At 36.1% G+C, this 27,762-nt stretch overlaps 1 protein-coding gene across 4 annotated transcripts in view; it reads right to left on the reverse strand.

Moving 5' to 3' along the window:
• Auh (AU RNA binding methylglutaconyl-CoA hydratase) overlaps positions 1–27,762 on the reverse strand; it is a 167,161-nt gene that overhangs the window by 108,960 nt on the left and 30,439 nt on the right. For 3 of the 4 annotated variants that reach the window (XR_007105190.1, XR_007105189.1, XM_047526512.1), the window contains exon 4: positions 7,558–7,644. The exons of the other annotated variant lie outside the window; for it this stretch is intronic. Coding sequence is in view for 1 of the 3 variants with exons in the window: in XM_047526512.1 (XP_047382468.1) it covers positions 7,558–7,644 (87 nt within the window). In the remaining 2 variants the exon portion in view is untranslated. The remainder of the gene's footprint in view (positions 1–7,557; positions 7,645–27,762) is intronic. 4 annotated transcript variants of the gene reach the window in all.

The following is a 27,762-nucleotide window of genomic DNA, read 5'->3' on the forward strand; positions in this document are numbered from 1 at the left end:
TTTTAGCTTTGTGATGGAGATAACTCATACCACTTGATAAGGAAAGTGTTGTTTCTTCTTTTTCAGTCTTTATTTATCCTACCTTTCTACACAGATAGGACTTCAGAACAGTACTGGACAGAGGTGATGGGGGTGGTCTCCTGACTCATTCCTGATTTTAGGAAATGGCTTCTAACATTTTAATATTAAGAAACAAATACCTTTCATCAGGCTAATGAGTTTCCTTTACTTCTAATTAACGGTGAGCTTTTTTTCATGAATAAATGTTGATATTTCTCAAATGCTTTCACTCAATCTACTGAAGTGTACATATGCTCTTAATTGCTGAATTTTGTAAATAAAATCAAATATTTTCAACTAGAAACCACCCCTAAATTCCTTGGTCTTTTTGACAACCTGCTAGATTTCACCTATACTCACACAGACAAGTTCCTCATATTCCTTTCTCCCACTTTTTCTTTTATACTTAGGTATAAAGGGTACACAAGTATAAAATGAGGATATGGGTATGGAAAGATGAGTTTAGAAGTAAATTCTCACTAGATTATACTGTAGAATCATTTATAAGATTGTAATGATCTGTTCCTTGCAAGTTCAGCAAAATGGCTAAAATGTAAATCTCTAATATCTAAAAATATTCCAGCCCAAGATTTCTTCTTTAAACCAAAATTTCATGTTTACTGGAACAGTTTTCTCAAGACATTTTTTTATCCTTCACAGTCTCTGCAGTGTCTATAATCTTGTCTTTTTTCATCTGCAGTATATATTATTAAATATACTGTACTCCTGTGTAAAGGACTTGTCCTTCTCTATGGGATTTGTCTTCTATGCCTCTAATTTCTGTTCCTTGTACTGTTCCTTCCCTGAACTTTCTTGGATTCACAACTTCTCAAAATAACCTTTTAAGGTAAAGCTTAGTTATTTATTGTCACTGGCTTTTCTCTTACTAACATTTTCCCCTCAAATACGACTTTAACCAAATCTCATGTATTTGTATATATAAAAATCAATCCTCCTCCTCCTCCTCCCCTATGCCCCTTCCCCTTTCCTCTCCTCTTCTTCTCCCCACCCCCAGTACTGGGAATTTAACCCAGGGGTGCTTTACCACTGAGCTATACCCCCAGTCCTTTTTTATTTTTATTTTGAGACAAGGTCTCACTAAGATGCTATGGCTAGCCTCTAATTTGCATCCCTCCTGCCTCAGTCTCCAGAGTCAATGGGATTATAGGCATGCATCACCATGCTTGGCCTAATCATTTATTCTTAGAATTTTTTTTTCTTCCAATTCCTTCTTTGGCTCATGAGCTATTTAGCAGTTTCTTTTAAAGTGATGAACATTTGATTTTCTATGTCAGTATATTTTGTTTCTAACTTATCCATACTGTGAACAGCAAACATAGTCTCTAAGTATCAATTTTCTGAAATTTAACAAACTTTGGGGGCCAGCATGACCCCATTTTATTTAACATTTCTTGTATTCATGGGAACAATACATCTTCTCTAATTTGGGGTTAAAGTGTTCATTAAACCAAACTTGGTAATCATGTTTAAATCATTATCTTTGTTAACTTTGTGGTTTTAACCTCATAATAAATTGAAGGAGATGAGTTGAAATTAACCACAATGTTATAATTTTGCTGATAATAAACCTGCCAAATTTTCTGAATCGTTTTATCTGTATACTTCGTATTGTGAGACATTCATTTTCAGATATACACAGGTTTAGGGTTATGCTTCCTGAAAAACAACCTTTTATCATTATGTAGTAACTCTCTAATAATAATTTTTACCTATCCCTTTCTTTTGGTTAGCAATCTTCTGGTACAAAAATAGCCATACAAGATGTGGCTATGAACAATATACAACTGATTTTAACTTTAAACAGCAAGTTTAATTGAATGATATTAATGGTAATCATCAGATTTGTTTCAAAATCTTACTACTTAATTTGTTCTAAGTGTATGCTTCTTTTTACTCCTTCCATTTTTTATGACTTGAGGAACTTCTGGCTTTGTTTTTTCTTCCTACTCTATACCCCTCTACTCATTAGCAAGTTCTTTTAAAAAAATTTTTTTAGTTGTAGATGGACACTCTTATTTATTTTTATGTGGTGCTGAGGATCAAACAAGCCCTCACACGTGCTAGCAAGTGCTCCACCACTGAGCTACAGCCCTAGCCCTCATTAGCAAGTTTTAAGCTGCCTTCTGGTTCCTAAATCTTACCAAGAATGCAAATCCCTAGGTGCAGTATCTTAAGCTCTCTACCACAGAATATAAGGGCCATAAAACCCTTAAGTCTCCAAATAACAATGAAAATTTTCTGAGTCAACCATGCAGCAAGCTGTCCAAGTTAGAACTGGAAATCAGTAGATTTTTTAAATCAACATATTAAAAGAATGGAAGGTAGAATTAATTTCAAACAAGGAAAAATAAAAAAGAGAAAAAAACATGAGATTTTAAAAGGGAGTGTGGGTCAGTGCTTAATTTCATTTTAGTACAAACTATAAGCTAAAAATGCTCTTTATATTTTTAAATGGCTAACAAAAATTTTAAATACCACTTCATGACAAAAGCAAATTTCAGTATGCATAAAACTTTACTGCAAAAAGAGCTGTGCACATATGCTTATACAAATGTTTAAACATGATCTGAGTTTCCTTTTACACTGTAATGTCAAAGTTGAGTAGCTGCATGCAACAGAGTTCACACCGCCCACAAAGCCTATCGTATCACTATGTCTTTTTTTTTTTTTTTTTTTTTTTTATTGTAAACAAATGGGGTATATCTTGTTTCTCTGTTTGTACATGAAGTAGAGGCATACCATTTGTGTAATCATACATTTACATAGGGTAATGGTGTTTGATTCATTCTGTTATTTTTTCCTCCCCCCCCGCCCCACCCACCCCTCTTTTTCCTCTATACAGTCCCTCCTTCCTCCATTCTTGCCTCCCTCCCTCCCTCCCATTACGAATCATCATCCGCTGATCAGCGAGATCATTCGTCCTTTGGTTTTTTTGAGATCGGCTTATCTCACTTAACATGATATTCTCCAATTTCATCCATTTGCCTGCAAATGCCATAATTTTATTATTCTTTATGGCTGAGTAATATTCCATTGTGTATGTGTGTGTGTGTGTGTGTGTGTGTGTGTGTGTGTATCACAGTTTCTTTATCCATTCATCAATTGAAGGGCATATAGATTGGTTCCACAATCTGGCTACTGTGAATTGAGCAGCTATGAACATTGATGTGGCTGCATCACTGTAGTATGCTGGTTTTAGTCCTTTGGGTATAGGAATGGGATAGTTGGGTCAAATGGTGGTTCCATTCCAAGTTTTCTAAGGAATCTCCACACTGCTTTCCAGAGAGGCTGCACTAATTTGCAACACCACCAACAATGTATGTGTGTACCTTTTTCCCCACATCCTTGCCAACACCTACTGTTGCCTGTGTTCTTGATAATCACCATTCTAATTGGGGTGAGATGGAATCTTAGTGTAGTTTTGATTTGCATTTCTTTTATTACTAGGTCCAAATCTTCAACATGTCGGCTTAGGATCAGACTTCCTTAACATGACTCCCACAGCACAAGAAATAAAAGAAAGAATGAATAACTGAGATTGAGTCAAACTAAAAAGTTCCTCTAAGCAAAGGAAAATATCAGCAATATGGAGAGAGAGCCTACAGAATGAGAGAAAATCTTTGCCACTCATACTTCAGATAAAGCACTAATTTCAAGAATATATAAAGAACTCAAAAAACTCTACACCAAGAATACAAATAACCCAATCAACAAATGGGCTAGGGATATGAACAGACACTTCACAGAAGAAGATCTACAAGCAATCAATAAATTTATGAAAAAATGTTCAACATCTCTCTATGTCTTTTAAGAAAGTCGGCCTGTCTTTAGTTTTCACATCTTAAAAAAAGTAGGTTAGGCTGGCATAGTGGCACAGCCTGTAATCCCAGTAGCTCAGGAGGTTGAGGCAGAAGGATCATGAGTTCAAAGCCAGCCTGAGCAACTTAGCAAGGCCCTAAAAAACTTCACCTAAAAAACTCTGTCTCTAAATAAAATATAAAAAAGGATTGGTAGGGGGTGGGGGGGTTAGGGATGTGGCTCAGTGCTTAAGAGCCCCTGGGCTCCATTCCCAATATCAAAAAAAAAAAAAAGGTTAGCATAAGATAGTTAAGATTCTACATGCCTTTCGAAATCTCACTGAACATCACAAAAGTTGTTAAAGTTTTTCAGTCTATTGAAATGTGGCAATAATAAATTTTTATTAGCAAATACAGAGGAGTTCTTGGAAAATAAAAGGATACTGGATCAAGACCCAGAGCAGAAAAGCTATACTAAAATCACAGAAAAGAAAATGTCATTGCAAAGATAAGTCCCAGAAAATTTCTAAGTTCAGAAATTTTTTTTTTTCTTTTGACAGTGCTGGGGATTGAACCCAGGGCCTTGCAAGCACTCTACCCACTGAGCTATATCCCCAGCCCCCTAAGTTCAGAAGTTATAAATAGAGATTCTAGAAAAAAAAATTAAGGTGACTTAGACAATGAGACCCATCTTAATTTAAAATTCAATATTTAAAAAGTTAACAGGGGCATGAACTTTTACTCCAAAATTGAGCTCTCTGATCAACTTTAAACTAAATCCGTGCTCTGTCTCAGGAGAATCTGAACTTGAGTTTTAAGCTGGAAAGAGAAGCAGGGAGGGGCCTAAGCAATACTAGCACAGAATACATATTAGGAAGAATAGGTAAATAAGTTTATAACTGCTATGGAAATCAAATCAAAAAGATTTAAGTCTTAGCCAAAAAAAAGGGGGTGTGTGTGGGATGACACTAATAAAATCACATAGGGCCCCCATAGGTAATAAATTCTACCGGTCAAGAAGAGAGTACAAATATACACAGCACAGAAAAAGATGGAAAGCCTTCACCATGCTCTATGAACAAAATAAAACTGTTAACAAACCAGAAAAGAGTAACAACAAAAAAATTAGACCAATCTCATTTGTGATTACACCAAAAATGTTCAAAATTGATCCATATTAAAAACAACCTCCACCCCTAATAATTACAACAACCAGGTAGGGGCTTATTCTAGTCACACCAAGCCAGTGTAGCACTGGTTAAGTCTATTAACATAACTCTGTACATTACAGGCTAACTGAGCTAAATTCTAATGTATACCAATTGACATTTTAAAAGCATTTGACAAAATTCTTAACTAAAAAACAGATAACAAACTCCTGCCTGAATTTGATAAATACTGGCAAAGTATTAAAGGCACTCACCAAAGTCAAAACAGATAAGGATGAACACACTCACCTCAACAAATGAATATTATAAAGGGTCTAAGCCAATGTAAGAAAACATTATTAAAAATATGTTGAGTAAATTATTGGGATCATATGCATGTATGGATTTGTAATAATGAATCCCACTATTATGTACAATCATAATATACCAATAAAAATATAGGGAAAATAAAAAATAAAAAATGCATTATTCAAAGATAATTATTGATAAGACAATGAAGATTTCATGTGAAAAATACAAGGGAATTAATTACAGAAGCAATAATGCAAGTAATTACTAAACTGGCCTAAAATAAAACAACCACATAAAAATTTAGTAACTGTCCTATGAACCTGTAATAATAAGACTGCAATAAAAATAGGAGGAGGATCACATTCAAAAGGCATAAAAAGGAAAAAAAAAAAAAAAAAGCTAGAAAGAAATGTGAAGGGGGAAAAAGAAGACCAAGACCAATGTGGAGAAGATCATAAATCTTCCTTGAAAGTCATTTAAAAATGAATGAAAGCACCACCCCAAATGAATGACTCTCCAAAACTGGAGCCATGCATATCAAGTTTGGAAAGATTAAATATCATAAAAATGTCAGGTTTAGTGAAATTAAAATCAAAGACCCAATGGAGTATTTTTTCCCTTTGCTTTAAAACAAAAATTGTACCAAATTCATCTGGAAGAATTAAAGTACGAGAATCAACAAAGAAAATCTTCAAGGAAAAAAAATAATGATGGGAATCTTGTATAGATACTAAGTTTTAAATTTAAAGCTAATGGCTCAAATTGGGGTGGCACATGAAAAGACATCACCTGTAACACACTGAACAAAAGATTAACGGACAAATTTCTCTTAGGGTTTGGGGTATAACTCAGTGGCAAAGAACTTGCCTGTCTCATCAGAGGACATAGTTTGATTTCCAGCAATATTTTCAAAAAAATCTTTAAATTAAATATTTATTAATAATCCTATAAGAGGATGAAGGATTTGAAAAGACAACTTACAGAGGGGGAAAGGAAGACTAACTTGGGAAAATTCAAATTAATATGTTGAGATGTCTTTTTTCTTTCTCTTGACAAACTTTTTAAAAGGGGGAGGGAGGAAGAGAACAGAAAGGAAGGTAATGGAGAATGAGACAGATCAAATTATGTTATGTGTATGTAAGAATATGGCATAATGAATCCTACTATTATGTATAATTATAACGTACCAATAAATTTATAATTTAAAAAATTATTACATTTGGGGGATAGAATTTGATAGGATTTACAAAATACAAAATGAACAAAAGATACTTGGGATAGCAACTTCATGTTTAAGATTCTAACCCTATGTAAAAGGACTTTCACTGAGAATAAATAACAAAAACAGTGAAAATTCTTAAAAACCTATGATAACGAAGAAATAATTTAAAATCTTGGCTAAGACTAGATCAGTATGTAATAGTAAATTGAAAACTGATAACAATAAAGTATACTGCTATGTACTATAATTCTAAGGAAATAGTATAACCCTATTTATGCAAAAAACAAAAAATACAAATTCATAGATTTTTGTGTAGGCAGTTATTTAAAAGTTATACATATTTCAAGCCAATGGTTTATGTCAAGTTATTCTATTTTCTAAGCAATGCTTTCCTATGCCATGCCATGATACATATGAGGCATCTGTAATTATAAAATATTACACATAATTTTTCAAATTAAATGAGACATATGAATATGTCAAAATGAACCTCACTATTATGTATAACTATAATGCATTAATCAGATTTTTTTAGAGCTGATTTTGCTCATTTCTTTTTCAGTCAAAAACTTCCTCCCTTAAAGGTGACCTGATTTAACAGTAAAGTGTTTCACCTGCTTTTGAATTTCTTTATAGTTATATTGTCCATAGTCTTTTGTATCTAGCTTATTTTGCTCAACATAAGGTCTATGTCTGACAGTCATCTATGTTGTTGCAAGTATCAGTTTGCTCTTTTCAAATGCTGAGGATACTGTGTTGTATGGACATACTACAATTTGTGAGTCTATTCAGTCACTGTTTCCATTTTTTGGCAATTATGAATAAAGCTGCTATCAACATTAAAAATAAATAAATAACAAATAAAGCAGCCACTTGTAACTCATGAGTAATATAAGTACATGACTAAAGTTTACACATAAATACAGTATGCAACTATTTAAGTCTGACATTAAAGAACATCTTTGGCATGCTGAAAGAAGAATTTAATTATGCTTACCTATATCATTAATCACTGCTCTTATTTTGGAGACAAAAGGACCAACTTCACTGGAATGCATTTTGGCTCTTTCCTTAAGATCAGCACCTGCAAAGTATTTTATTTACAAATATAATCTTGTTATAAATACATTTTAAGCGAAGAATTGAAAACTTATTTAAGATTAATATGAAACTTAAAGGTCAACTGATTTCATCTGTTAGAGGCACTACATCACCTAAGGGTTCCTTACCAATGACCACCCTCAACAAGAATAAAGTATTGTTTGTTTGTACATCTGTTACATGTTTGAAGCAACATTTTTCAAGCTTTCTGGTTTCAGGATCCCTTCGCATTCTTAAAGTAAGAGAGTGTATTTAAATGACACTGGCAGACAGTTACTTACTCTACTAGGAAGGAAACTAAGAAATTTTAAAATAATTATTCACCAAAAAACATAAACATAGTAACGTACACATAAATGACTACAAAATGGTGCCAGCACCTCTGTTCTCACAAAGACCCTGCCATTCTACCCCCACTGCTTTGGACTCATTAATGCAAAGGGATAGGAACCATACATGTGGCCATCTACTCTTATTTAGTCCATTATAAATCAATTATGACCAGGCATAATATGAAATATGGCGAGAGCCGGGGCACTGTGAACTCACCCACTGCCCAGGGGAGCGAGAACTAGAGTTGACAAACCACGTATCATATCAGACAGCCTCTCAGTTCTCAGGTAAATATCCCACAGAAAATCTCTATCATGTAACAAAAACATACTCAAAGTAGCATTCAACGTGGCATATGTAGAACGGCACAGAACTAGAAATAATCTAAATATTCATCAAAAAGAATAAAATTAGGCCATAGTTATTCAGCAAAGTGTTCTATATATAACATAAAAAAGAAAAGAATTAAATTAAATACAGATAAATCCACTGAAGCAAAGATATATTTATAGAAAGATACACAGGATAACCACTTACTAAGTTTTTAAAACAAGAATACTACCTAAAGAAAAAAATAGAGAAATGATTCTAAAATTTACTTCAAACTAAGAAACTTCTACAAAGCAAAGGAAATACTCAAAGGAGTAAACAGACAACCTGCAGAAGGGGAGAAAATAGTTGTAAACTACATAGCTATAAGGGATCAAAATATATAGAGGCCCAAACAACTCAACAGCAAGAAAATAGGCAAAGGATGTGACTAGAAAATGGGCAAAGGATGTGAATAGAAACTTCTAAAAAGACATACAAAAGATTGACATATATATGGGGAAAAAATGCTCAATATCACTAATCATCAGGGAAAAGACAAAACTACAATAGGATATCATCTCATGCCAGTTAGAATGGTCATTATCAAAAAGATAAATGAGAATGTGGAGATAAGGGAATCTCCACATTAAGGGAATAAGCTCATGGAGAACAGGGAGGTTCCTCACAAGACCAACAAAGGAACTATCCAGGTCCAACAATTCCACTCCTGGGCAGCTGCAATAGCTCCTAATCCACACTTTCACTTTCCATTGTTTGCTACCCATGGTTAATCACATCCAAAAATATTAAGTAGAAAATTCCAGAAATAAACAATTACTAAGTTTTAAATCACACACTACTGAGTTGTGTGGTGAAATCTTGTGTTGTCCTGTTCTGTCTTGCCCCAAACATGAAGATCTAACTACTTTTTTGTTCTAACATATCCCTTTTTCCCAGAGTGACCATGTTGTCTGTATACACAACTCATCCATCAGTCACTTAGAGGTTTGGTTTTCAGATAAACTGCTCATGTTCAAGTAGCCCTTATTTTACTTAATAATGGCCACGAAATATAAGAGAAAGTGATGCTGGCAATTCACATATGCCATAGGAAAGCTATAAAGTACTCCCTTTAAGTGAAAGGTGAAAGTTCTCAACAAACAAAAAAAAGAAGAGGTTCCTAACATCCACAGTATGAATGAATAGGACAAAATAATATATATTTATATGTTTTATATATTCATATATTTATATAATATAGTCATATTTGATAGTTTTACTGTTTTATTTCAGAACTAACACATTTTTTACAAATCAAAAGTTTGTGACAACTTGTGTCAATAAGTCTATTGGTGCCACATTCCCAAATGCATATGCTCACTATGTGTATCTGCACCACTTCAGTAATTCTCACAGAGCAAACTTTTTCAGCACTATTATATCTGTTAAGCTGATCTGTGATCAGTGATCTTACATGCTATTATTTTGAGGTACCACAAACCAAGCTCTTACAAGACAAGCAAACTTAATTGGGAGACAGCACTGAAATTAGGTCATTTAATAATCCTATAATGACCTCTAAGGATTCAAATGGAAATAAAACAACTTGAGTCTAAGAAAAGTTAGATCTCTTGGACCAAACACTCAAGTTGTAAATGCAAAGAGAAAATTCTTAAAGAAAATTCAAAGTACTACTCCAACAAACAAACAAATGATATGAAAGTAAAACAGCCTCATTACTGATCGGGAGAAAGTTCTAGTGGTCTGGATAGAAGATCAAGCCATTTACAATGTTCCCTTAAACCAAATCCACAGCAAGGTCCTAACTCTCTTCAATCCACTGAAGGCTAAGAGGGGTGAGGAAGCTGCAGAAGAAAAAGTCTGAAACTGGCAGAGGTAGGTTCACACGGTTTAAGGAAAGAAGACATCTCCCCAGCATGAAGGTGAAGTAGCCAGCGCTGGTGGAGGAGCTGCAGCAAGTTACCCACAAGATCCCACCAGGACCCCTCAGGAAGGTGGCTGCAATGCACAGCAGGTTTCCAAATGCAGAGCAAACACCTTTCTCCTGGAAGAAGAGGCCATCCAGGACTTTCTTAGAGAAGAGAAGTCAATTTCTGACTTCAAAGATTCAAAGGACAGGCTAACTCTCTTGTTAGGGAATAATGCAGTTGGTGGTTGAATCTAAGGCTCACTTTTTGACCACTTCAAAAATCCTAGGATCCTTAAAGAATTAAATTAAATCTACTCTGTCTGTGCTTTATAAATAGAACAACAAAGCCTGAATGACAACATATCCGCTTACAACATCATTAAACCCATTAAATTAAATAGTTAAGAACTATTGCTCAGAGGAAAAAAAAAAAGGATTCCACCTCATGGGTACATGGTCACTCAAGAACTCTGATGAAAATGTACAATGAGGTTGATGCCTGCTAACCAAACACTTATTATGTAGCCCAAGGATCAAGGAATAATTTTGGCTCTGAAATCATCTTATTTAAGAAATGTATTTCCTAAGGCTTTAGCTGCCATAGATTAATGATTCCCCTGATGAATCTAAGGAAAAAAATTAAAAACCTTTTGGAAAGGACTCACCATTCTAGATGCCACTAAGAACATTTTAAACCTATGGGAGGAAGTCAAAACACCAATATTAATAGGAATTTGAAAGAAGTCCATTCCAAACCTCCCAGATAACTTTGAAAAGTTCAAAATTTTTGAGGAGAAAGTAACTGCAGAAGTGCGGGAACTAGCAAAAGAACCAGAATTAGAAGTGGAGTTTGAAAATATGACTGAATTGTTGTAATCACATAATTAACAGATGAAGAACTGCTTCATATGAATGGGCAAAGAGCAGTTTCTTACAAAATCTACTCTTGGTGAAGATGCTGTAACACTGTTGAAATGACAACAAAAGACAAAAGACATAGAATAAACTTGGTTGTTAAAGCAACAAGCAGGATTCGAAAGGATTGACTCCAGTTTTCAAAGACATTCTCCTGTGGATAAAATATTATTGTGTAGCATCACATGCTACAGATAAATCTTTCCTAAAAGCAAGAGTCAATGGATGTGGCAGACTCCATTGTTGTCTTAAGAAACCCCAATCAACCAACACCTTCATGAGTCAGCAGCTATAAATACCCAAGCGAGGCCCTCCATGGGCAAAAAAGACTACAACTTGCTGAAGGCTCCAATGATCAATAGCATTTTAAGCAATAAAGTAGTTTTAATTGAGATATGCAATTCTGAAGCATAAGACTGTTATTGTACTTAATAAACTATGATACAGTGTAAACATAACTTTTACATGCACTGCAAAACAAAAAATGTTATTAGGAACATAAAATGTGCATGATGGTTATGGAGAAGATGACTGGCAACAGGTACACAGAGGTCAATTTATTTGTAATATCATACTGCTTAAATTGGGTGGTGTGTGATCAATGTCAGTCTTTAAACATTTCTGGATGCCTGATTTGTTTTTCATAAAGAGTTAAAATTTACCAAAGATGAAAATGTTGGGCCTAAAAAGGCTTATATTTGTTAAAAGAAATAATAAATGGTTTAATGCACTGCCATTTAAAATATAATTTTTAATTGAGAATATAAAATGCTGCTTAGTACCTATCAGATATTATATACTGTTTAATAAGAGTAGCTAAATGTTGTACCGTAATGGGGTGGGAAATAGATTAATAGTATGAAAAGGAGCCAAGGCCATGACAAGAAGAAAGTCAACAGTTCTGAGAGAAGCTCTGGATGATGTGGTCTGGAGGAGGTCCCACAACTGCATAATGAACCCTAGGGTAGGTGACACGCCATCGAACACATCAATCTCATTTGACTTTGATTTTAGAGTATGCTATGAAAACACACCCTGAGGCCCCAGGGACTGGGCAAGGAGCTACAGAGAATCAAGGTTTGCTCCCAGCCTATCCACTCGCGTCAGTCCCAGTAAAGAGTCTGCAAGACAGGCTCTTGTTATTTGGAGTGACCTTATCTACAGAGCAAAATTGTGAGCCCTCCTCAGGAATCAAGGTTTATTTTAGAAATAATTACCTTTCGCCAAGAAATGTTAAACACTTGTAACTTTGAGACTACTTAAAATTCTTTTTTAAATCACTTTTGTTTTTACGTTGAAAATATCCAGAAACAGCACTTTCAGAACCTAAAAACATAGTTTCCCTCTTCTCTTTCCTTTGTCTACTAACAAAGTCATCTCCAAGGCTTGGAACTTCTCAGTTACATTACTTTTTAAATTCAAGGGAGTGCTATGCTCACCAGCAATGCCACTTATTCCCCTACTCCATGCACCCTCAAATTTTCTACAAACCATTTCCCAGCTTTTCTTGTCAAATTTCAATCTGAGATCCTATCCTAATACCCCCTTACTTAGAAAACAAACACTCAGAAGAGAAATTCTACCAGCCCCCACCACAAATCCACTTACCTGCCAATATTCTGAACCCCAATACACCACCCCGCCTCCTGTTACTATGGATGAACAAACTTCATGGTGTGGCCAGCCCATCCCTTGTGCAATGGACCCAACCCCTTTTAGTCTCCTTGAGGACACCACCCCAGCATATATCCCTTCCTTGGCTCTCATCAATAGCACCACTCTTTAAGAGACTCATCCCATAAAGCTATAAAACTATAAAACCCACATCTTCGCACAAAAAAAAAAAAGAAAAAAGAAAAAAAATCACATGGACTTCCACTGTAGCTATGAAGGAATAGGTTACCATCAGATCACTTCTTTCATGAAAAACAGGAGAAAATAGGGAAGACAGATACATAAGGAGAAAGGTGATCAGCTAAGGCAGACTGGATACAAGAGGTTGGGAATTCAGAGAAAAAGGAAACAAGAGTAAGCTCCTGCCTTTACCCCACATATGATGAGCTATCAACTGAAGGGGCTAATAGCCCTGGTAGGAAGAAGCACCAGAAAAATCAATGCCATCACCTGGAGCTTGAGAGAGAAACACTAGCACCCAGAGCTTCTACCTTGGCCATAAGTTAGAGGCCAAGATCCTGGAAAGAAAGGAAGTACAGAGAAGAGAGCCTACTGAAGGATATGCAAGTTTCTAAAGTACACCTAAGCTCCGAAACAATCCCAGTAGCTCGGGAGGCTGAGGCAGGAGGATCGCGAGTTCAAAGCCTACTTCAGCACAAAAGAAGGCACTCAGCTACTCAGACCCTGTCTCTAAATAAAATATAAAATAATAATAGGGCTGGAGATGTGGCTTCGTGGTCGAATGCCCCTGAGTTCAACCCTGGCACCCCCCCACCCAAAAAAAAAGAATTTCTCAAAGACACATTGTAATCAAAATGCCTAACATACAGAGCAAGAATAAAATATTGAAACCCACAGAATAATAATATCACATTTGGGGGCAAGCCAATCATAATTACTCCTGATTTTTCAGCAAACTCTAAACTCAAGGAACACATGGAATGAATGATGTGCTCCAGACCCTGAAATAAAATAACTGTCAGTCAAGATTGCTATATCCTGCAAAGCTACCCTTCAGAGCTGAAGATGAAATAAGGACCTTCCAAGTTAGGTAGAAATTAAAAAGAATTCATGACTACTAAGCCACCACTACAGAAAATACTTAAATACTAAAAACAAAAGAAATCAAAAACAGACTCCAGAGCACCTGAATGGACAAATCTCATTAGAAAAGCATCTAAGGCAAAGGAGAAACATGACCAAATTAAACATTAGAAATAGAACAAAGTGGCAGGAATTAATAAACCTCTCTATATAATAACAATTAATGTAAATGGTCTCAACTTTCCAATTAGGAGGCATAGGCTGGCAGAATGGTTAAAAAAAACAAGATCCAACTACATGCTGTTTGCGAGACTCACCTTATAGGCATACATACACATGCTACAAATAAAGCCTGAAAATGAGCCTCAGGAGTAGCTACTTTCACATCTGACAAAGCAGACTTCAAGCCAAAATTAATCAGGAGAGACTAAGGTCACTTCAAACTAGTAAAGGGAATTCAAAGAAATGTAATGATAGTAAATATTTATGCACATAATTACACAGAACAGATAATACTCAACTTAAGGATTCGGACTCCAGTACAGAAATACCAGGTGATTTCAACACTTCTCCCACCAATAGACAGGTCATCCAGACAAGTTTTACTGAAGACTCTTCAGACCTAAGAATTATTATAAATCAAATGAACTTAGACATCTGTGAAATAATGCAGCCAACAATGGCAGAACTCACTTTCTTCTCAGCTATTCATGAAACCTTCTCCAAAACAGACCACATTTTAGGCTACAAAGCAACTCCAAGCAAATACCAAAAAAATAAACAAATAATTTTATATAATTCCTTGCATCTCATCTGATCATAATGGGACAAAATTAGAAATCAATACAAAAAAAGCACCAAAACTATATAAACACAAGCATAGAGATTGAACAATACATTTTTAAATGATGAATAGGTGATAAAAGTCAGGGGAGATAGTTTAAAAATATTAGAAACAAATGAGAACAGTGATAGAACATACCAAAACCTCTGAGACACTGTGAAGGCAATTCTAAAAGGAAAGTTTATACCTGAGTACTTGCATGCCAAAAATCCAAAAGATCTCAAAAAGATAACCTAATGATGCACCTCAAGACCACAGAAAAACAATAACAAAACAATTTCAAAACCAGTAGAAGGAAATAATTAAAATCAGAGCTGAAATCAATGATACGCTGAATTTTTTAAAAAGCATGGGATCAATGAAGAGTTATTTAAAGAGATAAGCAAAATAAATAAGCTCTCAGCCAAACTGATGAAAAGAAAACGGGAGAAGAAGATCCAGATCAATAAAATTAGAGATGAAAAAGGAGAAATCACCACAGGCATCAGAGTAATTCAGAGGATCATTAAAAACTGCTTTGAAAACTTAAACACCAATAAATTGGAAAACCTAAAAGAAATCAATATATTTCTAGACAAAGACACATATGACTTGCCCAAATGGAAACAGGAAGATATAGAAAACCTAACCAGACCAAAAATAATCAATGAAATAGAAGCAGAAATCAGAAGGCTTCCAACAGAGAAAAGCCCAGGGACAGATGGATTTCAGCTGAATTCTATCAGACATTCAGAGAACTAATGACAATGTTCCTCAAATTATTCCATGAAACAGAAAGGAGTGAACACTTCCAATTTCATTCTAAGAAGCCAGTTTTAATATCAAAACCAGATAAGAACAAATCAAGGAAGAAAAACTACAGACCAATATCCCTGATGAACACAGATGTAAAAATCATTAAAAATATATTAGCAAATTACATTTAACAACACATTAAGAAGACTATACATCATAACCAAGATGGTTTCATTCCAGAGACACAAGATTTAACGTATGCAAATCAATACATAAAATTAACCACATGAATAAAATTAAGAACAAAAATCATGGTCATTTTCAAAAGATGTAGAGAAAGCCTTCGACAAAATTCAGCACCTGTTCATGATAAAAACACTGAAAAAATGAGGGATAGAAGGAACTTACTCAACATCATAAAGGCTATATAAAATAAACTCAAATTCAGTACCACAGTGAATGGGTAAAAAACGAAAGCACACCCTCTAAAATCCAGAACAAGTCAGAATCACCATTCCTATTCAATATAGAACCAGAAATTCTAGCCAGAGCAATTAGAAAAGAGAAGAAAATAAAGGGGCTACAAATGGGAAAGAAAGAAGTCAAATTATCATTATTTGCAGATAATATGATCTTAAACTTAGAAGATCCAAAGGCTCCACCAGAAGTCTGCTAGACTAATAAACAAATTCAGCAAATAGCAGAATACAAAATCAAAACACACACACAAATTAACAGCTTTCCTATGCAACAATAAGGTGAAAACAAAATCAGGAAAATAATTCCATTCGCAATAGACTCAAAAAATAAATAAATAAATATCTAGGAATAATCTGACCAACAAGGTGAAATACCTCCACACTGAAAATTTTAGAATACTGAAGAAAGAAACTGAAGACGACACTAAATGATGGAAGGAGCTCCCATGTTGATGGGTAGGTAGAATGAATACTGATAAAAAGCCATATTACAAAAGCAAAATACAGATGCAATGCAATCCCCATCAAAACACCAGTGAGTTTCTTCACAGAACTACTAAAAAACACTCCTAAAATTTATCTGAAAGAATTAAAGACCCATAACAGTCAAAGCAATTCTAAGAAAAGCAATGTTGGAAGCATCACAATACCCGACTACAAATTACACTACAGAGATATACTAGCAAAAACTGCATGGTACTGGCATAAAAACAGACACACTGACCGATGGAACAGAATAGAAGACAGAGACAAATCTCACATAGATGCAGTCAATTATTGACCAATTATTGACGAAGGAATGAAAACTATGTTGGAAAAAAGACATTTTTAACAAATGGTGATGGGGAAACTGGTTATCTACACAAGGAAGAAAAAGACTAGATCCCTATCTCTAATTCTTCACAGAAGTCAATTCAAAATGGATCAAAGACCTAAATATTAGAACAGATACTTCACAATTCCTAGACTAAAACATAATATGGTCAACATTTCCTACATACAGGTACACGCAATGACTTCCTCAATAGGATTCCTAAAGTTCAGGAAATAATACCGAGGATTAGTAAATGGGATGGGCATCAAATTAAAAAGCTTTTGTACAGCAAAGGAAATAATTCAGAGCATGAATAGGGAGGCTACAGAATGGGAAGAAATCTTTGCCAGCTATTCTTCTGACAGAAGATTAATATCCAACATATGTAAAGAACTCAAAAAGCTTTACCACCAGAAAAGAAGTAATCCAATCAATTAATGGGCAAATGAACTAAATAGATACTTCTCAAAAAAGAAGAAATACATGTAGCCAACAAATAAGTAAGAAAATGTTCATCTTTGGCAATTAGGGAAATGCAAATCAAAATGACGCTGAGATTTCATCTCACTCCAGTTAGAATGGCAGTCCTCAAGAACATAAACAATAATAAATGCTGGAGAGGATTTGGGGGGAAAAGGAACATTTTTACATTATTGATGGTATTGTAAATTAGTAAAATCACTATGGAAATCAGTATGGAGGTTCTTCAAAAGACTAAGAATGGAACCACCACATGACCCAGCTATAACACTCCTTGGTAAATTTATCCTAAAGAATTGAAGTCATCATACATAGTCATGCATGCATAGCCATGTTTGTAGCAGCACAAGTCACATTAGCCAAATGAATGGACACTCAAAATAAATGTGGCATATATACACGATGGGTTCTATTCATCCATAAAGAATTATATAATTTACAGGAAAACAGATGGAACTTGAAAGCATTATGTTAAGCGAAATAAGTCAAACTTAAAAAGGTGAAGGTCTATGTTTTCTCTTATACGTGGAAGCCAGAGAGAATAAAGGAAAAGAAGGGGGGTGCTGGTCTCATGAAAATAAGAGACTAGTAAAGTAGAGGAAAGGGACGAGGAGGAGGGAGGACAGGGAAAGGGAAAATACTGGGGAATGATACTGACCAAATTATATTTTTATATAATGTACATTTGCAAATTTGTACCAAGTCACACTATAAGATATAATTATAACACATCAATGAAGAATGAGAAAGAGAGGAAGAAACCATACCAAGACTAACTGCTAAAAGCCAAAGAAAAAAGAAAATCTTAGAAGCTTACAAAGAAAAAAGACAAATATCTTTAAAAAGAATAAGACTGCTGATTTCTTAATGGAAAATGGATGGCATTTTTAACATGGGGAAAGAGAATATAGTAGTTTCTCTTTCCCACAACTGCTTTCTACACTTTTAGTTACATGTAGTTGGCCTCAATCCTACTTGAAGAAAATTACAGGAAAAAAGAAAATACTTCCTCCATTCTAAACTGCACTCTATTTTCAGTCTCATGATGAAATCTCACACCATCCAACTCCATCTCGCACAGAATGTGAACATACATCCCTTTGTACATCACATCCATGCCGTACGCAGTACCTGCCTGTTAGTCACTCAGGAGCCATCTCAGTCATCAGATCAACTATCATGCTACTGCAGTGCTTGTGTTTAAATAACCCTTATTTTACTTAATAATGACCCCAAAGTATAAGAGCAGTGATGCTAGCAATCAAATATGCCAAAAAGAAGTTGTAAGCTATGAAGGTTTCACTAAAGTGGAAAAGTGAGAAGTCTCAATAAAGAAGAAACAGTATGTATAAGGTTTAGTACTATCCATGGTTTCAGGCTTCTAGTGAGGATCTGGGAATATTCTTCCGTTGATAAGAAGAAACTATTAAAATCAGAATTCTCAACTACGCAGACATTCTTCAAAAGTGATAGTGAAAGGCGCCAAAAACATACATGGGAGAAAAAAGACAGCCTCTTCAACAAATGGTGTTGGGGAAACTGGAAATTCACAGGTAGCAAAATGAAATGAAACCCCAATCTCTCAACCTGTACAAAAATCAACTCAAAGCAGATCAGGAACTTGGGCACTAGAACAGATATCCTGAGCCTAATAGAAGAAAAAGTATGCCCAAATCTTCATCGTGTCTGCTTAGGACCTGATTTCCCTAACAAGAATCCTGAAGTGCAAGAAGTAAAATCAAGAGTCAATAAATGGGATGGAATCAAACTCAAAAGCTTCTTCACCACAAAGGAAACAATCAACAACATGAAGAGAGAGCCTACAGAATGGGAGAAAATCTTTCACATGCAACTCAGAGCATTAATCTCAAGGATATATAAAGAACTCAAAAAAACACAACACCAAAAAACAAATAACCCAATCAATAAATGGCTAAGGAACTGAACAGGCACTTCATAGAAGAAATGCAATCAATCAACAAATATATGAAGAAATGTTCAACATCTCTAGTAATAAGAGAAATGCAAATCAAAACCACCCTAAGATTCCATCTCACCCCAATTAGAATGGCGATTATCAAGAATACAAGCAACAACAGGTGTTGGCGAGGATGTGGGGAGAAAGGTACACTCATACATTGCTGGTGGGGCTGCAAATTAGTGCAGCCACTCTGGAAAGCAGTGTGGAGACTCCTTAGAAAACTTGGAATGGAACCACCATTTGACCCAGCTATCCCACTCCTTGGCCTACACCCAAAGGACTTAAAATCAGCATATTACAGTGATGCAGTCACATCAATGTTTATAGCAGTTCAATTCACAATAACTAAACTATGAAACCAACATAGGTGCCCATCAACAGATGAATGGATAAAGAAAATGTGGCATATATACACAATGGAATATTACTAAGCCTTAAAGAAGAATGAAATTATGTCATATGCCAGTAAATGGATAAAGCTGGAGAATATCATGCTAAGTGAAATAAGTGACAAGAACCAAAAGCTGAATGTTTTCTCTGATATGCGGATGCAAATTCACAATAAGGGGATGGGGTAGGGAAGAGTGGTGGTACTTTAGATTAGGCAGAGAGGAGTGAAGGGAAGGGAGGGGCAGGGGGTAGGAATGATAAAAGAATGAATCCGACATCTTCACCCTATGTGCATATATGATTATATGACAATGTAACTCTACATCACATACAACCAGAAGAATGAAAAGTTATACTCCCTTTATGTATGATGTATCAAAATGCATTCTACTGTCCTGAATAACTAATTAGAAAAAAATTTTAAAAAGAAAAAACTGATAATGAAATAAAGACATTTCCACACACAATTCGTCACCAGCAGACCCACTGCTTTTAAGAGCTGTACCTTAAAATACAGGGGTGCATAAGGACTAAAGTAAAGGGGTAAAAAAAAATATGCAAACATAACCAAAAAGAAACTTGTAAAGATATCCTAATTTTGAAAAAGGAAATCTAAGATTAGAAACATAACTCAAGCTAGAGGGTCACCATATAGTTATAAGGTGATCTACTAAAAGTCATAAAAATTCTAAATTGGCAATACACACAGAGACAGCCCCCAAATATATATAAATCAAAGACTTACAGAACTTGAAAGAAAAAGTGACAAATCACTATCACAGATTTCTAACAGACCTCTTAGTAACTGACAAAACAAGCAGGTAAATATCCTTATGAAGTATCATAATAAGAAGTAAAAAACAGGGAAGAACAGGGAAAACTAGGAAGTCCAAGAGCACAGCACTACGGAGGGCCTCATGCTGCTTCCGCTCCTGGAGGGAAGGGGAAAGGCGAGGGGGGAGTCAGGCAAGAGGCAAAACAAGAAGAGAAGCTTCAGTGTGTAAAAACCCTCTCACAGCAGCGAAACAGGCCATGGGTTACTACCACAAGAATTAGCCCAGTCCTAAAAGAACGGCAAAATTTAACCAAGCACAGTGGTGGACACCTGTACTCTCAGCACCTAGAGAGGTTTAGGTAGGAGGCTACCAAGTTCAAGGCTGCACAGACAACTTAACATGGCTCTCTCAAAATAAAAAGGGCTGGGAATATACAGAGTGGCTACAGCACCCCTGGGTTCAATCCCTAGTATTGAAAAAACATCTCTTAAAGGCCTCCTCTCCCAACATTACCACAATGACAACTAAATTTCAATGTTATGTTTAGAATAAAACATATTCAAACCAGAGCAACTTTCCTGTAACTTTTTTCCTGATAGAACTGGTGTCGATATTTTAAAATCTTCTGATAACCCTGTCAGTTTCCTGCAACCACATATGTATATCAACTGAATTATTAGTTTTTATTAAATTCCCTGTAACTATAAAGTGGTAGCATTTTTTTCCGGATTGAACCGGCATTACAAACATTAGCACAGAGTTTACTAAAGCATGAATACATTGTGTAACTGCTATTAGATGTGTGCAAACTTTTATCAGTAATGTGTCTGAGTTAAGAACCAGCTCTTCCCTTCACGTTATTCCATACACCCATGTACATGATGCCACTAACACCAAGGTGTTTTCCAAAGTGGTCCCTCCTCTGCACACTGCTCCACCTTACCTCCAGGACACAGCACTGCTGCAATTACTGTGACAGTCAACTTCATGTGTTAACATGATCAGGCACAGGTTGCCTGGGTCAAAGGGTGCATCTATGAGGGCATTTCAGGATGAGATGAGCATTTCAATTTGGGGGTTGAGGAACCACCCTCCCGATGTGGTTGAGCATCATCTAATCTACTAGGGGCCTAAAAAGGCAGAAGAAGGAAGAATTCGCCCCTTCCTCCCTCTGCTTTATTGCTTGAACTCATTTCATCTTTTTCTGCCTTTTAACTTGACTTTACATTGCTGGCTCCCCAGGTTCCCAGGCATTTGGACCTGGACTAAATATACTCCTGGCCTTCCAAGGTCTCCAGCATGCAGGTGTAGATTCTGGAACTTCACCATCTCCATAAATGGATGAGCCAATTCCTCATAATAAATCTCCTTTTATATCCTCTTGGTTGTATTTCTCTTGAACCCTGATTTATTAAACTGGGCCAACCTAGTTGATGAGAAATGAGTTGCATTTTCCTTAGCAGCAAAAGATGAAATTGCTCTCAAATTTGTAAGCCTTATTGTGCTGTGAGTGAAGTAATCACTTCTTAATCATTCCAGATTTTGTAGACATATGGTACTAATTCAAGTAACCCAGTCTTTCCTGAGGCCACTCCAAAAGGGCTTTTCCCTCCATTCAAACCAAAGATCAGGATAAGATGATCGATGACTTCCATGCAGCTCAATTTCCATCTTAACCTACACACGGCACTAGACAGAGCGCATTCTCCATGGGTCCTGGGATGACCCCACCTAAAATCAGGAAAATCTTTTGTTTTCTTTCCTGTGCTGCTCCTAAGGGGTGGCTGTATCAGGACTTCCCTAGTCTCACAAATGACCTGGGAAAGTCTGTCTTCTTCTCTATGTATTAAAAAATGTAATTATCTCTTCCAGGAATATTTGGGTAAAATATTCCTCTGAAGTCACTGCTATGGTTTAGAAATGAGATGTCCCCCCAAAAGTATATATGTGAGACAACACAAGAACGTTCAGAAGTGAAATGATGAGACTACAAGTTGGATTCATCCACTGACGTGAACCACAGGCAGATAGGTAGCTGAAGGAAGTAGGCTACTGGGAGCTACTGGGAGCACGACTTTGGGATCTACAGTTTGTCCCTGGTGAGCGGAGCTCTCTCTGCTTCCTGGCTGCCGTGCCCAGCTCTGAACTGCGTTCTTCGGCCACATGCTTCCACCATGATGTTCTGCTTCCCCTCAGGCCCAGAGCTATGGAGTCGGTCAACCATAGGCGTAACCTCTGAAACTGTGAGCCAAAATAAACTTTACCTCCTCTAAGTTGTTCTGATCAGGTCTTTTGGTCAGAACAATGAAAAGCTGACTAAAACAGTTCTCAAACCCAGGTGCTTTTTGTGTGGAAAGATGTTTAACCACAGCATACTGTTCTGGAATTACTAAAATTTTCTAGTAAGTCGGTTTTGGGTAAGTTTTATTTTCCAGTAATTTATCCATTCCACCTGAAATCCTGAATATTTACTAGAATAATTTTGTTCTCAATATTATTTTACAGTTTTGTATGTGTTCCCTCACCTATGATTAATCTTGCCAAATGTCCTACTATTTGACTTTTGAGAGAGTCAGCAGGGCTTTATTCTCCTCTTTGCTGAATGTGTGCTTCCATGTCATCGGCCCATGCTCATTTCACTTCCTCCTACACTATTTCAGTCTATTCCGCGGTGATTTCTGCCATTGAAGTTGGATACTTATTCATGTAAGCCTTTCTTCTTCCCTAAAACACACCATATCACACAACTTATAACTATATTCCATAACTTTTGAAGTCTTTTTGTTGACAACTGGTTCTATTTCCCAATTTCCATTCAGATTCCTCTGCTGAGCTGCAAATTATTTACAAGTTATCTTAAATTTCCCAATGTAAGGGACTTTACCTACTTATCTTTTTAAAAATGATTTATACTGTAACTGCGGGTGACAGAATGTGCTCCAATGACAGCAGTTCTCTGAAAGCTGTGGATGTTTCATGGCCAAGCAGATGGTTAATTTCATAAATATCACGTGTACTTAAAAGGAATGCTTAGCCATCAACCACTACGGACCATGATCCACACAAGTACATAATCTGAACCCTCAGTGGACTAGGCAAAATAAACATCACTCTAGCAGCTGGGACCAATGGACTCTTGATTTTATTTAATATTTAGGTCATTTCATAAGTAATTTAAGGAAAAAGTAAAAGGAAGTTAAAAATTATTAGTAAACTTAACAAAAAATTAAACATTGCAAAATTGTATTCTATTATATGTTTTCCTGGTATGTGCATGTACAAACACATGCAAACATGCATATATGCTCACAAATATACACAAACACACCATAAAGAGACACATCTTTGAATCAAACTGTGTAACTCATGCATGAACCTGAAATACAAGTTTATCAAGACTAACTTCCAATTCCAAACACATCTCTAATAGATGCTTATGGTTCATCTTGCACTTGCAATGTAGAAATGCAGTGCTTTCGAAAATGATGATGGCTCGATTTTGTTGCAAAGACAGTTGAGTTCTTTGATCCCTGACTTCAATCTACTTTGTTAGATTTATAAAGTCAGAAGGACTGAGTCAATGACTAGCTTTTATTTCTGTGCCGTCTATTTCCTTCCTATCCCCTTTGCGCACACATCTGCCTTCAAACATGTAAGTTACAAGCTATGTAATATGAATGTTCATGCAGACATCACAGAAGATTCAGGAATACTGTTGAACACATCCCCTTAGCAAAACCACGAGGGCCTTCCCCACTACCTTTGGAGACTCCACAGAGCAGAGGTTATTTCTGACTTATTTATGGCTGTATCACCATGTCCTAGAACTGTACCTGACATGAAGAAGGCCTCCACAAAAATAATGAATGAATAAAATCCATTTTTTCTTGTTAATTGGGCCCTAATGAAAACAGTGAGAGCAGAAAATTTTTTAAATGCATAAATACTAATCATCTATTGAATATGAACTTCAACTTAGCATCTATGCCCCTCCTTACATTTCCTAATGTTGCCTTATTTTTGTTCTGGCGTCTACCCTCATAATTTCCCCAACCCATGAACTCAAAAGATTAATCCACCTCTACCCCTAGGGGTGGGCCCTAGTTGGCTTGAGCTAATCAGTATGCTCCATTCCCCTAAGCAGACAAATCAAGGTCAACCTGAGGGTTACAGTGTTTAGATTGGAAGTATTCTCTTCCGGTCAACAGGGTAATGTGTAGATAATAAAGCCCAGAACTGCGAGAGCTTCAGGTTACCAAGTTGAGGATAAAGCTCATACATAGAGGCATTTCAGAAAAATTCAAAATCTCTGGATTCAGGCAACCCTAACAGTCTTACAGTATAATTCAATTTGTGATCATTTTTTTCTGTTATGTCAATAACTCATCATCTACAAGATGAGAATTTATAAACGATAAATTGGTTCTGTTTCAGTTCATATCTATTCTCAATAAATGGATCTTGATTGGTAAGAACTAAGGATTAGTTTTAATTATTACAGGAAATTTCTAGATAAAATTTGGATTAGATGAAGGCCAAGAAAAGTTAAAGAGCATTACCTTCTTGGCAAGACATGACTACCCTCACAGCTTCTTGTGCACTGAGGTCCTCAATAACAGAAGCAGTTCTTTAAGTATTTTTACAGAGACCTCCTCATCTAGGATCTGAAGTCACCTTTTAACTCCAATTAAATATAAAACTTGTATCTTTAAAATTACCAAGTAAATTTTGACAGTACCTCCACACTTGGTGAAAAGAAGATCTCTCATAGAATTCTATCACAATTTAAGGCTCTAGTAAATAGTACTTCATTTTTTTTCTCAAAATAAAGTATCCTGGGCTGGGGTTACGGCTTAGTGGTAGAACACTCGTCTCGCATGTGTGAGGCACTGAGTTTGATCCTCAGCACCACATAAGAATGAATAAATAAAATAAAGGTTGTGTCCATTAAAAATTAAAAAAAAAGAATTTATGTATTTAAAATAAATAAATAAATAGTAAAGTATCATTTTACCAAAACCAAAACCTTCTACTTCTGTCTAGCATCCCAGGCTCACTGGCCTACTTCAAAGCTTCTCTACTAAAAGTGACATCAGTTCTCCCTCTCCAACAGGACAGGATCAATTCCATACACATGCAAACTGAGGTAATATCTCTATTTTGAAAAAGCCTCAATAACCTCTCATACATACCCAGGTATCATCACATTTCTATGAATTAATATGAAGTTATTTCCAGGAGGTACTGTTAACTGCAAAACACACACATACACACACACATACACACTGCTACTTGTGTAAAAAAGCATGTAAGTAGGTAAATAAATGGATATATCCTTAATTTTGCAAAAAGAAGCATACGAAGGATAATCTAGAAACTAATGACATCCATTAACACCCTCAAGGATGAGAACTGGAGGAAAGGGACTGGAAGGAGCAAGTGGATACTTACACTTGTCTATCTCTGAATAGTTTTGACTTTTGAAAGCAAAAATTAATATTTTATGTATGTAAAATAAAATTAACAAGAGTGAGTAAACCTAACTTTAATTTCAATGAATAAAACAACCACAATGAAGGAGAACTATAATAAGTAACTTTCAAAACAGTACTGTTAGTACTACCTACTATTCTAGTCTCATATACTCTCAGTCTAAAGATTAAATAAATAGGAAAAAAACCCTGGTTAGAGGAAGTGTTTGTCAGAGTGGTTTGGATCAGCAATTCTGAAACTCCTGAATATGATGAATTGAGCTGGCAACACAAATATGGAAAGGGAAAAAAGAAGATATAAACTCTGTGGTGGTGAACAAGAAACACAGATGTCATATAAACTCATGGATTTCAATACAGCATTGATTTAAATACACATGTTTGTATATGAAATATAATTTATCTATTTATTTCTTAGCTCTGTCTCAGGAAAGGACCTGGTAGCAAAGAAAATGAAATAATAATGAGTACACAGAGCACCCAGGCCTTGGTTCCTCAACACCATTCCCACTAGACAGAACCAGACGCCTGCGCCTTGGACTGAGCTGGATAAATACATGAAAGGGTTGCTTTTAACTTGAGTAAATTAGAGTGGCATCGATCAACCATGTTGCCTTTACTTTTACAGAGTATATAAAAATACTGACTACCTTCATCTATCTCAACCTTATTTTGTCCCCAAAAGTCCTAAGTTACTCACATGGAAATTCTCCTGCAGGGGGGTGCGGGGGTGGGGGGTTGGAACAAATAAACCTCAAAATCATCCTAACTGGTACTGACTTTCCAATCTAACATTCATATATGTAAGCTGTCACTAAACAAAATATTTCTTGAACTATAAATTGTCCGGCTGTTTGCAGATCATTAACCAATCACACAAGAACCATGAGCACTTTTATTATATGCCAAGATACACTACCTCCACAGCCAGGCCACTCCACCTTTTTCACACACAGCCCAATGCCCCTCACCCTGGCTCTTGTAGCTGCAGAGGGGCCAGGTTCCAGGGAACAGACTGGGGCAATCAAAGAGGAGAGAAAAGAACTGAGTCAGAACCAGGGGTCAGCAAACAACAGCCTACACAGGTCAGTCTTATCCCAGAGTGTAATTTATGAAGAGTGAGAATTTAATCTAACTATACTGTTTAGGGACTGGGCCTCTGGAAAGTGATTAGGATTAGATGAGGTCATCAGTGAATGAATCCTGGTAATTTTATATGAAGATGTATAAAGACCAGAAGGTACATACATGGGCATATTCCCTGCCTCTTGCCATGAGATGCTCTGCACTACATCAGGATTCTGTGAGTAAGAAGGCTATCATCAGAAGAGGCTCCTAGACCCTGTACCTCCTGAACTGTTAACCAAAATAAATCTCTTTTCTTTATAAAGTAGCCTGACTCAAGTGTTTTGCTATAGTGACACAAAATAGACTAATACAGCCCTCAAGCTAAGAATGTTCTTCACTTTTCTGAAGGGTTATGAAAATAAAATAAGGAATATGTGACCAAGATTGTAAGAGGCCCAAAAGCCTAAAATATCTGGCCTATAACTGAAAAAAGTTTGCTAATATCTAGAATAATGCCAGTTCCCAGAGAAATCCCTAAGAAAGCAAATTCTACTGTTCAAGATCAATTGCCAAGAGCTAACTGATAAAAAGCTAACTTTTTTCTAAGTTGTTTAACTCTGCTCTTCTAGCTAGAGCTCTACCAATTCTGACCCAGTTCAAGAGTTGGCCCTGGCCTGCTTCTCAGAGGACCCTCTGGCTTCTTGCTGCCCCAATGCCCTCCTTACAACCTAGTTGGTCAGCTTGGAGTGAAGGGACTAAGGGAAAACAGCTCAGGTCTTCAGACCACCTGCCCACCTTCTAGAGCTCTGTTCCTTCAAAGCATCCCTGTTGTTG

The sequence above is a fragment of the Sciurus carolinensis genome, chromosome 15, assembly GCF_902686445.1.
Source record: "Sciurus carolinensis chromosome 15, mSciCar1.2, whole genome shotgun sequence".
Lineage (NCBI taxonomy): Eukaryota > Metazoa > Chordata > Mammalia > Rodentia > Sciuridae > Sciurus > Sciurus carolinensis.